The sequence below is a fragment of the Phoenix dactylifera genome, chromosome 4 (genome assembly GCF_051530095.1).
Source record: "Phoenix dactylifera cultivar Ajwa chromosome 4, Ajwa_hap1_PhDact_Kaust_v1.1, whole genome shotgun sequence".
Lineage (NCBI taxonomy): Eukaryota > Viridiplantae > Streptophyta > Magnoliopsida > Arecales > Arecaceae > Phoenix > Phoenix dactylifera.
The window spans coordinates 40,137,743-40,151,307 of NC_143193.1; the positions used below are offsets into that span (position 1 = coordinate 40,137,743).

Here is a 13,565-nt window from a genome sequence, read left to right on the forward strand (position 1 = left end):
CATATGCATACATAAATATGATCTTTGTGATATGATGCATGCATCTATTTATTTATTTAGGTTTCCATCAGCTAACCTTATCTAATGGTGGAGCATCTATTTAGGTTTCCAAACAGGGGAAGGTTTCTATACATAACTTTTTCGACATTTCTGTATGTCCATCACTTCTCTGATCTTCTACATAGGGGTGGCAAAATATGACCCGACCCGCCAACCCGACCCGTGTTCGACCCGCCATAAACAAGTTTGGGTTTGGCCTAAACAGGTTCGGGTCGTAAACAGGTCGACCCGTTTAACCTGTTTATTAATTGGGTCGGATACGGGTTTTAGATGTCTGACCCGTTTAAACCGTTTAACCCGTTTAACTGTTGGGCAGGTTAAACAGGTCTAAACAGGTTAAACGGGTTCAACAGGTTAAATGGGTTAAACAGGTTAAACAGGTCTAAACAGGTTAAACGGGTCTAAACAGGTCTAAACAGGTCGGGTTGGGCAGGTTAAACAGGTTGGGTTGGACAGATTAAACAGGTCTAAACAGGTTAAACGGGTCAGGTTGGGCAAACAGGTTAAACAGGTCGGGTCGGGTTGGGTAAACAGGTTACCTGTTTATTAAACAGGTTAAACGGGTCGGGTCGGGTTATCTGTTTAATAAACAGGTCAGGTTCAGGTTTGTAATTCCTGATCCGTTTAATAAACAGGTCGGGTTCAGATTTATAGTTTTCTGACCCGACCTGTTTATGCCTGACCCGACCCGATTGCAACCCCTACTTCTACAGCATCTGATGCCTGTTTGGTTTGACATAAAGTAAGGTAAAGCGAATAATAAAAAAACAGAGCAAAAACATCAAAACATGATTTTTTTTTTTTTTTTTGGGATATCACAGTCGAACCATTCACCCTAATGATGTTGTTTGCTCCTTTGGGATCTCGCTAATCAAACGTTAAAGTGAAAAAAAAAAAATACCAACCTAAAAATTACACCCTCCTATTTAAGAGTTCCTATTGGCCCTTTTTCGGTAAAAAAGAAAAAGGAAAAGTGGAAACTGTCTGTGTGTGCGGAAACTGAACCATAAAGCAAAGAACAGAGAGGGATTCTTAGAATTTTTACACATAACCTGAATCAAGAAGTTTACACCCTGACAAAGAAAGTTCAACAATGTTTGAATAGTTCTCGGTCAGGATTGCCAAATCATTATTTGTCATCCATGGAGTTACCCACTCTAGCCTCAGTGACCTTAACATTGGCATGCTGGTCCAAAAGCTAAATGAAGTGAGTTCACCATAAAAACCCTAATCCAATCCCTTCTACGGATCCACAAAAACAAAAATCCAACAAAACATTTCTTCCCAAATGATCAAACACAAGAGGGATTCAATCAAACATACCAAGAAATTGATCAAACCGAACGCAAACAATGGAATCAAAAAAGGGGAAGAACAATCATACCTTCAAGGCTCTCTCGGTCGACGCCACAGAGGAGGGAGTAGGATAGGAGGTTGCGCCGCAAAGGAGGGAGGAGGAGAGAAGGTCACTTGGCGCCGGAGAGGAGAGAGAAGGACGGGACAAGGGTGGCGCCGGAGAGGAGGGAGGAGGAGGGAGAGGAGGGTCGGCTATTAGGGTTTGATATATCGATCGAGGATAGAGGAGGGGGGCGGACGTGGGTTTTGATGGGATTTCGGGTTTCAACGATGCGAATAAGCGCCGTCTTAGCCCAAGTCTACGACGATGCTAATAAATGTCGTATATTGCCGACGCTTTTAAAACGCGTCGGCTATTTTTGGCGCTATACGGAAAATTGCCGACGCTTGTAGAAAGCGTCGGCAAAAAAGCGTTGTTAAGACCCCTTTTTCCTATAGTGAGTGCGTTTTCAAGATTGTACTCAACATGGTTTGGCATCCTGCAACCATATAAAGACTAAAAACCTAAACTTTTGTAGTATTATAATGTCCACCCTATGAAACTATTATTAATTATTATAATAGTTATAATGGCTGATACTTGTCCCATAGAGCTACTTTTAAATTTTTGATATTAAAATGATTGCTAAAATAATAAATGGCTGTTATAATGGTGTCAAAACAGGAAATAACATGCATTACAGAAATAAAATGGTATTTTTTTAATTGCTCGTACAATCAATTTTGGAGATGATTTTGAAAAAATTAAAAGTTTAATAAAATATTATTTTATTGAAAAGATAGGACAAGAGAAAAAAAGCTGTTATTTGTGCTAAATGGTATCTTATAATGGTAAATAACGGGATCTAATGGAACATAACGGTGATGTTTTTTATGTTATTTATCTTAATTACGCAAACAAGAGTGCCCAAAACGTTAAAACATCTGTTATACTTTGTTTGACATTAGTCGTTTTTGCATTGGCTGTAACAAAGCTGGACTACTGGTATTGACTCAGATGTGATCATGAATAAACAAATATAAAAACATGCTTGCTATTTCTATATTTCTAACATGACCATTTATACTGCAACCTTTCTTTGTGAAGGTAAGATTTGATCAAGATTATCCATTAACCTACTCTTCCATTGTTTTCTGCCTTTCTAGAGAACCAAGCGAAAGTAGGCAAAAACATGAGCAAGCTTGCCTCTGCGGTCACTATTTTGATATATAGCATTGTGCCCACACGTAACCAGTTGACCGGCAGTAGTGGAGTGATAATATTATGTGGTGGATGTGGTGGTTTTGTTGATGCAATATCTCATCAAATAATTGCAAATGATGAAAACAAGACCAAAATATCATAGCATACAACGATAGCTCCATTGCCACCCACGGAAAGTGCGCACGGAAATGAAAGGAGGACACTTATCCCTTAGAATGTGCCCACAGCTCTTATCCCTTAGAACCCACTTACAGGCTTGCACCATCTTTCCATTTACGCTGACACTACTTAAAGGAGGGCTCAGCTATCATCTCCCTCATCTCTGCTAAAGGTTTTCCCAAGGTTTTGGAAAACATGGCTCCAAATTCCACCATTCTTTCTTCCCTCAAGCTAGCAATGATTCTGGTGCTCGCAGCCTGGATCTGCATGTGGATTCTCAGGCCAACGCAGTTGTGGAAGAAATCGTGGCACGTGGCGGAGGACCGGGCAAATGCCACAATCCTCGGGGACTATGGTGCTAATTTTATGTAGACTTGTCCAAAGCAGTTCAGCTATGTTTGAATTTGATCTATTTGTAAGGTCTAATGTTTATTTTAACCTGTTGTGCAGGTCTTAATGTGGTGGTCTTCTGTTTCCCAGTTTTAGCTGTGGCCACCCTTGGATACACCTACTTGCACCTGTGTGTTAGTAAGGGGAGACTAAGGTTTGCTTTCTCAGCTAGCTGCTATTGCTTATGAGCTCATTTACATTTCCTATTATTGTGTCGGTGATCGAATTATCTCAGCAGGCAGAGAATATCCTTGATGACCAACTTCTCAAGTCCACTTATTATTAGTCGTCCTGTAGGGATACTGTCAGGTCTTGAGCTTCTTTTCGCAGCTGTGTTTGTACTTTTCCTGGTATGGACCTATTACTCTAATGTCTCGGGCGACTTCAAGAAGATGCCACCATACAAGCCTCTGCAGTTGAATAGGTGATGTGATGATATACACAACAAGTGGATGATCACTGGATCAGTTGATGGTATTGTTTGTTTCATTCCATGATTATAGCTTCTTTTCTTTATCAGGTGGCAGCTGAAAATGATGCGCATGGGTGTTCGGATTGGTTCCCTAAGTGAGGCATGCCTTGCCCTCCTGCTTCTGCCAATTCTAAGAGGGATGGCAGTATTTAGGATAGTTGGAATTCAGTTTGAAGCTTCAGTTAGGTACCATATGTGGATCGGTAATGCGATGATACTGCTCTCGGTTTTACATGGCATCACTATCATGTCTGTGTGGGCAGTCAAGAGAAGTTTTTTAGAGGAGGTATGTGGCGACTTTTGTCTTTCAGACTTCCATTAGATTCTTTAACTTGAGATTTTCAGCAAAGGGGATACAGGTAAGATCAAGCACTAGGTTTTGAAAGTATTGCTGAATACTAAGAGCTGGTTCTCAGTAGCCAGGATTGCCCAAGGAATTCAAAGGCAATAGTAGCATGAAGGCTTGTCTAGCCCCATCTTACTAATTTAAAACTTCTCGTATGCCTTTTGAGCAGAAGATTATGCATTAAATGTACAATTTTTTTGACTTGGAAAATTTAGTTTTCCAGTTATTGTTTGCCACATGTTTTGCCAATGGTCCAAAATTGCTCATACACAAATTCTTTATACCCATATGCTGCATAGAATATTATCAGGCCTTTTTTTGCTAAATCCAAAGAAATGAAGGTTTACTTTCATCCATGGTTGCTCAAGTAAAGTGATGCTCCCCCCTCCATTGTAGACTGCGAAACTTCTCATCAAAAATTCTTGTAATGCGCCAAATGCTAATATAAGGCACGGGTTCGAACACATGAAACAAGAGAGCATATGATTAGTTAAACTTGAATTTGTGATCATATTGATGTCTTGTTTCCTGAACATATACAACTATATGAATTGAAATGGATTCTATGCTGAATTCGAAGCCACTAAAATTCCTACTTGGTACACGCACTGCATGGATCAGTATGTCAAATAAAGGAAAATTTTTCCCTGCTTTAAATATGTATCTTTATTATCACCTTTTAATTCATGCTTTACATGGCATAATTTGCTTTTCTCTATTGTTCCACCACTTCAAGGACAGATAACAAAATGGCAGAGAACAGGGCGTGTCTACATTGCAGGAGCAATTGCTCTGGTAACAGGAGTGATCATCTGGTTAACTTCACTTCCTCCAGTAAGAAGGAAGCAGTTTAAGCTTTTCTACCTAGCGCACCACTTATATATGGTTTTCATCCTGTTCTTCTTGCTGCATGCTGGAGCTGGGCATTTTTATTTGGTAATTGCTGGTGTTCTTCTATTTGCCCTCGACAAAATTCTACGTGTCATGCAGTCAAGGAGAGAAACATGTCTTATTTCTGCGTGCGTACTGCCATGCAAAGCAGTAGAACTCACTCTTCCAAAGCATCCAAGTAAGCCTGTGGCACAAATCCATACATCGCTGCACAGACTTCTTTTTGTATGAAATCTAATTTGAGTTTCTTTTGCTATCCATAATCACTCTTCTACCACAGGCATGAAGTACACACCGACAAGTTCGATCTTTATAAAGATACCAGCAATATCAAAATTCCAGTGGCATCCTTTCAGCATAATTTCAAGCTCCAACATGGATGACGATAGATTCTCAGTTCTAGTCAAATGCCAAGGACAGTGGACTAATGCACTCTTTGACATGGTAAACTCGATGGCAGATGCAGGATCTGGTAATATGAATAGCCTCTGTGTTGCAGTAGAAGGTCCCTATGGGCCTGCTACTTTCCCCCACCAAAGGTATGATCCGTCATAACAAAACAAATTCCTGTTTGCTTTATGCTTGTTAAAATACTGAAGATGAATCTCTTGAAGCAGGTATGATAGCTTAGTTTTAGTTGCTGGTGGATCTGGTATAACTCCATTTCTAAGCATTTTGCAAGATGCTGCGTCGAGAAATGGTAATATCAGCAAGTATCCTACAAAGATACAACTGATATATGTTGTGAAGCGACTGCAAGACCTCAGCATGCTGACCCCAATTTCTCCATTGCTGATTAACCAGTCTGGGGAGCTTGGACATCTGAAATTAAAAATATTTGTGACGCAAGAAGAGGGAACAACTACCATAGTCAGAGAAATGTTTAAGGATTTGCCTCAGGTGAAGACGATCGTCATGGATAGGAATTCGTCTGTAAACATCATGGCAAGACCAGAAGGGCTACTGTGGAAGGCGACAATTACAATGTTGTCCTTTCTTACTTTTCTTGCTTCTTTGGTATGTTTAAGCCATATTTTCATCCATCAAGGGAAGAAGTCCTCAGAGAGCATGCATCCCTCATGGGTCAACGACTTATTGGTGCTCTGTTCATTTGTAATTGCTACTAGTTTTTGTTCAGTGGCCACAGTTCTTTTAAGATGGAGGAAGTCAGCGAACAACGTCCAATTACTTTCTCGGAAGTACACCGAATCTGCTGAAATGCACTACTCTAGGCAACTAAAAGGTGCATTAGAGGAACATGAAATAAACTTTGGAAGGAGACCAAACCTCATAGGTAATGGATAATCATCGTCTTTTCTTAAAAGATTACGAAAAAAAACTGCAAGTGCAACAAAGTAAAGCTTTCAGCATCAGCTCAATCGTTATAGTTTACTTATTATACGTACTCAAAATTAAGCTAAATTTAAATGTTGAATTGTGCAGATATACTTTCAGAATTGTCCGCTGAAATAGAAGAATCAAAAGTAGGAGTCTTTGTTTGTGGTCCATATTCCATGCGGGAGTCAGTGGCTACATTCTGTAGAGCATACTTGCAAAAGTCCAATGGTGGTGATAGAAAGCAAAAATGTCACTTCAATTATCACTCAGTCAACTTCTCTCTTTAGCTATGCTTCCTCGCAGTGAAAGGTGATAGCCCGTGTATATATGTTTTACTATAGACTGGGAGATGCAAGGTTAGAAGGGCTTTCCCAAGTGTGTATGCCTGAAATGCCATGATCATATCTCAGGCCTTTCTGTTGGCCCCCGAGAAGAAATAGAGCAAGAAATGGACATGCATTACCGTTGCTATAATATTAGTGGTGATTGTATCAGTAAATTGGAGAACTTTAATTTCTTTGGTGGGTATACAGTTTATCAATGTCACATCAACTGATGTGGAGATGATTGACTCAGAAAGCTGAACGAATGACTATTCTGTGCAAATGGAATATGATTAGCATTATCACCGTTTAACAACTTCTACCAGTAAAAATTGTGAAACCATTGTATCTCCTATTACTTTGTGGAGCCAAATATTTTGGAGATCAGTAATATTGTCATGTTAACCTCTATACCATTTCAAATACCAAACGTCCACTTGTGCTCATTTACCATGCATGATATTTCTGGCATCTGTAACTCAGTTGATCTTATTCCATGAAACTTCTACCTCGACCTTTAATAGATTGCAACTGTTAGTCAAAGAACTTCAGCATTCACTAGACTTGAGGTCAAAAATTTTCAGCAGTCTGGCCCTTTTAACTGCAAAGTTTGTTCCCCATTACCAAAGCTTGAGCAGGCATTTTGAAAATAAAAGGTCCGGATCCTATCCAGTTCTGACCTGAGCTGGATAGTGCCAGTTCTCCAATCATGGCTGTCCACTATTGCCCACTATTGGAAAGTAAACCCGATTTTGTCTGCGTGGATAGTCCTACCTCTGATCCTATGGAGCGAAGTCAAATCTACCAGTCAATGGTAAAAAGTCACTTGGTAGCTGAAGTGTCGTATTAACTACCTAGTAGATAAAGAGTTGTAATTATTAGTGGAGAAGTTAAAGGTGTCCACTGAAGCCTATATGTAGTGCTGTATGTGGTCCAAAGTTTTCAAGTTGTGAAAGAAAAACTAAGATTCACCACCTACATTTGTCTCCTGCATTATTTCTGTTCCATTTCCACTCAAACACTTGACCCTTTGTTCTAACAAATTGGCGGCAAATGGGAAACTTATAACTATTCCTTAAAGGAATACTTTGAAAGATGCTAGAAAAGGACAAGAAAGTTCCCTATCTCATATATTGAAGCATGGAAAATGTAATCGGGAGGCTTAGCCTCCCTTTCAATCAAAAGAAAAGAAAAATATAAAAAATAAAACCAAAAAAACATTGAATCGTGGATGAAGCTACTTTCAAGAAACCAGATTGTACAATAACATCCAAGCAAGAAATAGAGATTCTCCAACAACAACAACAAAAAAAAAAAATCACAACATGAGAAGGTTTCGGAGCAGTACATATGAAGATTAGAAAGAGAAAGTTATACTTTGGATTGTTTTAAAGAAGAAGATGGAGAAGCTGCTTATCGAAAATCTTTCAAGAGTGGGATCAAAATATAAGCTTTGGAGGAGCTGCTTGAGAGGCATTACAGAGTCGAAAGAAAGAACATAAAACAAATAACGAACCATCATTTTTTTTTTTAATGGAAGGAATATTATAAAGTCATCCCAATCGGAACTCTCATCACCTAACTTTTGACTCTCGGCCATAAGTGAGTATTCTAAGGTGTGCATTCTATTTGTTCTCTCCTCTTCAAGGGGAAAGTTTTGTAGGGAAACAGGCCTTGCATGTACATCTGATTCCATTTTGATTTCTAGTACTGCTCTAATCTCTTTCAAGAGAGATGGCCCAAGGAAAGCTATAAACAGGTTTTTTCTTTTTTTTTTTTTTTTTTGTCATTGTTGTTATTGGAAGCGATCTGTGCTATCCTTGATTCCTTTTACATTCTTCGACTGTTCCAATGAGATATGTAGTGGATACATAGTTTACTACATTAACTATTCCAATGTTTTGTCCAAAAATTGGGTACAACTAGTTTTTTTTTTTTCTTTCCTACTAGATTAAAAAACCAAATTTTATATAATTATCATTGGGGAAACACACATTACCACCACGTATAAAATGCTATGTATAGATATGCATTGTATGGGTCAATAATGACGATTGGTAATTATAAAAAAAATTTAGTATTGTTGTTGATTTTCTTTATCTCATGGAAGGACAGAGGCTTACTTAGCAAAATGTGATTCTTTGGCAAAAGTACTAGTTGATGCTTCTATGAGAATGGCAGCATGCATGTTTTAAAAAGGCAAGAATGGCACCTACATTAAATAATTGGTTAAATTGATAAAGGGATGGGCTGCTTTTACTCAATTATTCTTGCAAGGATAAATTTTGACTCGTGTGGAGTGATTGATTAAAACCCTATTTGATTTTGATGAGCTCAAAGCATTTGAGTATATCTTTTGTTTACTAATGAATTCAATTGAGTGTTTCAGTGAAAATCTTGTCTAAGTGTTTCTAGACTTGGTTCAAGATATTTTGGATAAGTTAAGAAGTCAGTTTGAACCAAAGTCTGAGACTCGAGTCGACTCCGGGATATTACGAGTCGACTCCAAGCGTATCAGAATCACTGGCACGGGCTCGAGTCGACTCCGGATCATTACGAGTCGACTCCGACTGAGAACTGACAGACGAACAGAAAGACTCAACTCAAAACCTGTCAGCGAGTCGACTCCTGAAGTGCGCGAGTCGACTCCGATGATTACCGAGTCGACTCCGGAGTAGTATGAGTCGACTCCAAGGAGTTACAGACAGAAAAGTCAGAGATCGATTTTCGACCCTGAGATTCGAGTCGACTCCTGTGGAACGCGAGTCGACTCCGATGGTTGGCAGGTCGACTCTTAGTGGTACACAAGGCAAAAGTCAGAGAGCAGTTTTCGGACTCTGAGATCCGAGTCGACTCCCGCAATGCGCGAGTCGACTCCGAGACAGCGCGACCCCAAAAAGACAGAAGACCGAATTATTGTCTCTGGGAGCCGAGTCGACTCCCAGATAGCTCGAGTCGACTCCAAGGCAGCGCTACATCAAAAAGGCAGAAGGCTGTGTTTCGGAAACTGAGAGCCGAGTCGACTCCGGAACAGTTCGAGTCGACTCCAAGACTGGACGAGCCAAAAGACAGAAGATCGGGAGTTCGGGCTCTGAGCGCCGAGTCGACTCCCAGGATTGTCGAGTCGACTCGAGTGGGCCAAGTTGAAAAATTAGCTCCATGGACTTCATGGGATGAGCCGACTCCGAAAATGGCAAGTCAGCTCCAGAAGTTGGCGAGTCGACTCCGGGTTAAGTCGAGTCGACTCCCAGTCACGGAGGTCACTTTAATTCAAATCCGGAACAGTTGCCGAGCCGACTCCAGAAAAGTATGAGTCGACTCCCGCTACAGCCGAGTCGACTCCAGATCGCGCGAGTCGACTCCGACCCCAACGGACATATTGTCAGGATGTGCAGAGTGTGCAGAACGGGCAGAAAAAGGTGTCTAACGGCTAGTTTCCGTGGGGGATGGCTTAAATAGCCACAGAGGACTGTAGCAAGGCAGAGAAGCACTATTCCACTCAAAGAAATCAAGCATCCTATCTCTGCCAACTGGTTTTCAACAGAAAAGAAGGAAGAGCGCCATTAACTCCATCCAGCTACCTCTTCCCAGCATTTAAAGAAGTCTCCTCCTGCCTTCAAGTGGACCAGACATTCAAGAGGAGACTCACAGTTCAAGAAGCCCTACTCTACTCCAACTCAAACGTGTTTGAGGGCTCTTAACTTCTCTCTAGTTTATATTGCTGTATATCTGTTTTTTAGAAGCTCTGTTTTTCTGTTTGTCCTTGTTCTTTCCATCTTGTCTTTGCTTGATTCAATCAAGGGATTGAATCAAGAGTGTAGAGGTTGGTTGGTGAGCCGAGGGTAAAACCAACGTGTAAGGGTTCGATTGTGATCCCGGGAAAACAATCGGGGTGGTTCTAATCGGTGAGCCTGGGAAAACCGACCGAGTTCGTTGTGAGCTCGTAAAACAACAAGTTGGGTTGTGAGCTTGTAAAACAACCGGCTGTAATCCAAGGGGTTATAGTGAATTCCCAAGTGAGACTTGGGGAGTGGACGTAGGAGCAAGGGTTAGCTCCGAATCACTATAAACATTGTGTTTGTGATTGCTTGTGTGTCTCTCTCTCACTCTCATTTCACTCACAGCACATAGCAACTAATTAATCATCTTGCAAAAGTATTAATTAGTCATCCACAAACGTTTTAATTGCAAAATTATTTTAAAACCCAATTCACCCCCCCTCTTGGGTTGTCTATCTGGGCAACAACTCGTTTTGCAAATTTAACCAAATCTGCTACTCAAGCTTGAAAAGGATAAAATTCAAAATTAGATATCCCTTAATATTGACATCCTTATATTCATTTTTGGATCTAATTGACATCTTTTGAAGTTTTAAATGATTCAACTCAAAAGGTCGATGCAATAAACTTAATTAAATGGTAGAGCATTTGAAGTCTTCAATTGTGTAGAGGCTGCAACAAGTGCATTCCCCCCTTCTACCAAAATTTTGATGTATATTCTCTTGCTATGGAGGGGCTAAGGATACTCCTAGAAAGTGCAATACAAGTTACTGACTTAGGTTATGGTTCTTCTTGACCACCCAATGGTTTTCTTAAGTTTATTTGCTTCACCGTTATCCCAACTGTCCTTATTTATTCACTTCTTTATTTGCTATCCCTATTTCTGATATGGGATTATGCAATAACTAGTACTGCGTATGTATCATTCACACAGTGGCAGAGATAACACTTGGAAGGAGAGAATAAAATAAAGATCAATCACTAGATCCTCTCTCCTCTTATTCCCTTCCCTATTAATCATAATAACTAAACTTTATTTGAAAATAATAATTTAAAATAATTTGAAAAAAATAGATATGCAAATAATAAAATTTGTGATATTTTCAATACAATAGATTTTTTTTAAAATAAAAAATCATTCTTTGCACCTGAATCTAATTTAGTCAGCTAGCTCTGGTAGGTCTCTATAAGCAACTACCATCCAACTGATCATTTTTAAATTCTCATTAGCAAACACATATCTCCATGATTAATTATAATGCAGGTATATGATCATGAATGTGACATCTACACAATCCACTAGTTTATAACAAATTTAGATTCGCATTGCTTCATCACCTTCTTGTCCCTTCTAGATCTTTTTGTTTTCTAAGTTTCCAAATATAAAATGTACCTAGGAGATCTCTAAGGCTATGCTTGGTTCTTGGATAAACCTGTTTAAGTCCTAGTTATCCACTTAATTAGCTAAACAGCCCCATTTTTTGTATAGTTAACTTCAGTCAGTCAAAGCTATTTTTATTCCCAAACCACCTCTCAGTTGGTTAAAACCCATTCCTTGCTTTTTACCTTGGCTAGGGTAGGCTCGGTCCCTTTTTTTCTTCTTTAAAGCGGATGAATTATACAGTTCTAGTACGGATACATCCAATAAGGTCAGAAAAAAGCAAATTCCGAAGTACTCTAGGCAACTCTCCCTCTCCAACCCACAAAATACCCCAGGAGTGACTAGCACTAGGCTCAATCCCCATTAACTACAGACCTCTTCTTCCCCTTCTCCACTCTAAAGCAGTGTTGTGTTGTTTAAACCATCCTAGCCGGCTCCAAGTGACCAATATAATGTCACTAGTAATGCTGGCATAATTTTGCTTATTTTCTTTCTTTTCTTTCTTTTCTTCTTCCATTATTGTTTCTCATTTCCCTTTTCTCTCACTAGTTCCCTTCCCACCATCACTGGTAGCAAAACTGCCCTCTTTACCTCACTAAAAGTCGATTGGTGGGTCTGGGCTCCACCTTGGGGCTTAGCTTGAGGCCCACCTAATTGATCATCATGGTCTCTAGATTGACCACTGATGGAGTGATGGTGGTAGCTGGTGGCCTATTATGGATTCAAAACACTACAGAAAAATTTGTCTTTACTAACGCTTTTTAAAGCATATACCGACGCTTATAAGCATCGGTAATTTTATTGCCGATGCTTTCTAAAACATCGCAAAAGCGTCGGCAATGTGAGCATGCATGAAAATTTTATTTACCAATGCTTTTAAAAAGTGTCAACAATAACGAACGCTTTGCCGATGCTTATAAGCCTATTAAAAATCTTGGGGCTTGCCGATCTTGGTCACTTTGAACCCTAACTCCATCTCAACCAAAGTAGGGCTTCGAACCTAGCATACTTTGAGGTGCTCGCTTGCTTGTGCCAAGGACTCATTACTAGCTGGCACAGAATATGATGTTTTCTATGCTTTTGACTGTAACTAGCTAGCTTGATGGCGTAGCCATTTTCAATCAGTGGATGGATTTTCTTTGTACCATCTACCTAATTTTATGTTGGCATGCTTGAAATTCTTGTAGATTTGTGTAGGCTCGTGATTGATGTGCTCCCTATTTTCATGCCGGCATCCTCTTATTTTGGTCATTACAGGATCTTTATTAATTATTGTGATCAATTTGGTCGCCACTCTCAAATCCGTGGTTGATTAAGTTGTGAAAAAAGAAACAAAAGAAATCATATCATGATCTAGGGACTTGTGGAATTATTTCTTTGTCCTCTGATATTTGAGCTTGAAAATCATCCATCATGCTCCAAAAAATGTCTGGAAATAGAACATAATATTTGCTGAAAATGGTGATTCTATGATTTATGTGTTCTAATATTTGTCTAAAAGATCATTTATCATGATCCATGACTAGGTTGCTCAAATTAACATTATGGGTTGCTACCTATGGATTATGAATTGTTGATCCTGTGAATGACACGTTCCAATTTGTCATGTTTTGCTGGTTCTTGCTATTGTAGAAAATTTATCATGCATAATTGCTCGTTTTTGGTGTGGACAGATGCTTAAGAAAGAAGCTAAAGTCACTCCTAGAGGGAGAATTGGAGTCCATGGATGGAACATATGTTTCTTTAATTGTTGCAAGAAGAGTACATGTCATGCTCTGCTGAATACCTCGGTTGCTTACATCACATAGCCACATGCTCTTCAGAGAAAGTCTTAAAAATTTATTACAGCACTAATATTACTGAACA

At 39.6% G+C, this 13,565-nt stretch overlaps 1 protein-coding gene across 2 annotated transcripts; it reads left to right on the plus strand.

Annotated features, from left to right (window-relative positions):
- The first annotated feature begins 2,885 nt into the window (after positions 1 to 2,885).
- Positions 2,886 to 6,852, plus strand: FRO8 (ferric reduction oxidase 8). 2 transcript variants are annotated; one of them, XM_008778975.5, is made up of 8 exons: positions 2,886 to 3,134; positions 3,230 to 3,323; positions 3,408 to 3,593; positions 3,690 to 3,927; positions 4,729 to 5,056; positions 5,159 to 5,417; positions 5,496 to 6,172; positions 6,322 to 6,852. In XM_008778975.5, exons 1-8 carry the CDS (start codon positions 2,975 to 2,977, stop codon positions 6,501 to 6,503), a joined length of 2,124 nt encoding a protein of 707 aa, XP_008777197.3. In that variant the 5' UTR covers positions 2,886 to 2,974; the 3' UTR covers positions 6,504 to 6,852. The 2 variants fall into 2 exon arrangements, with proteins under 2 accessions (XP_008777197.3, XP_026656948.3); XM_026801147.4 differs by having other exon boundaries at positions 2,894 to 3,134; positions 3,405 to 3,593.
- The last annotated feature ends 6,713 nt before the right edge of the window (positions 6,853 to 13,565 follow it).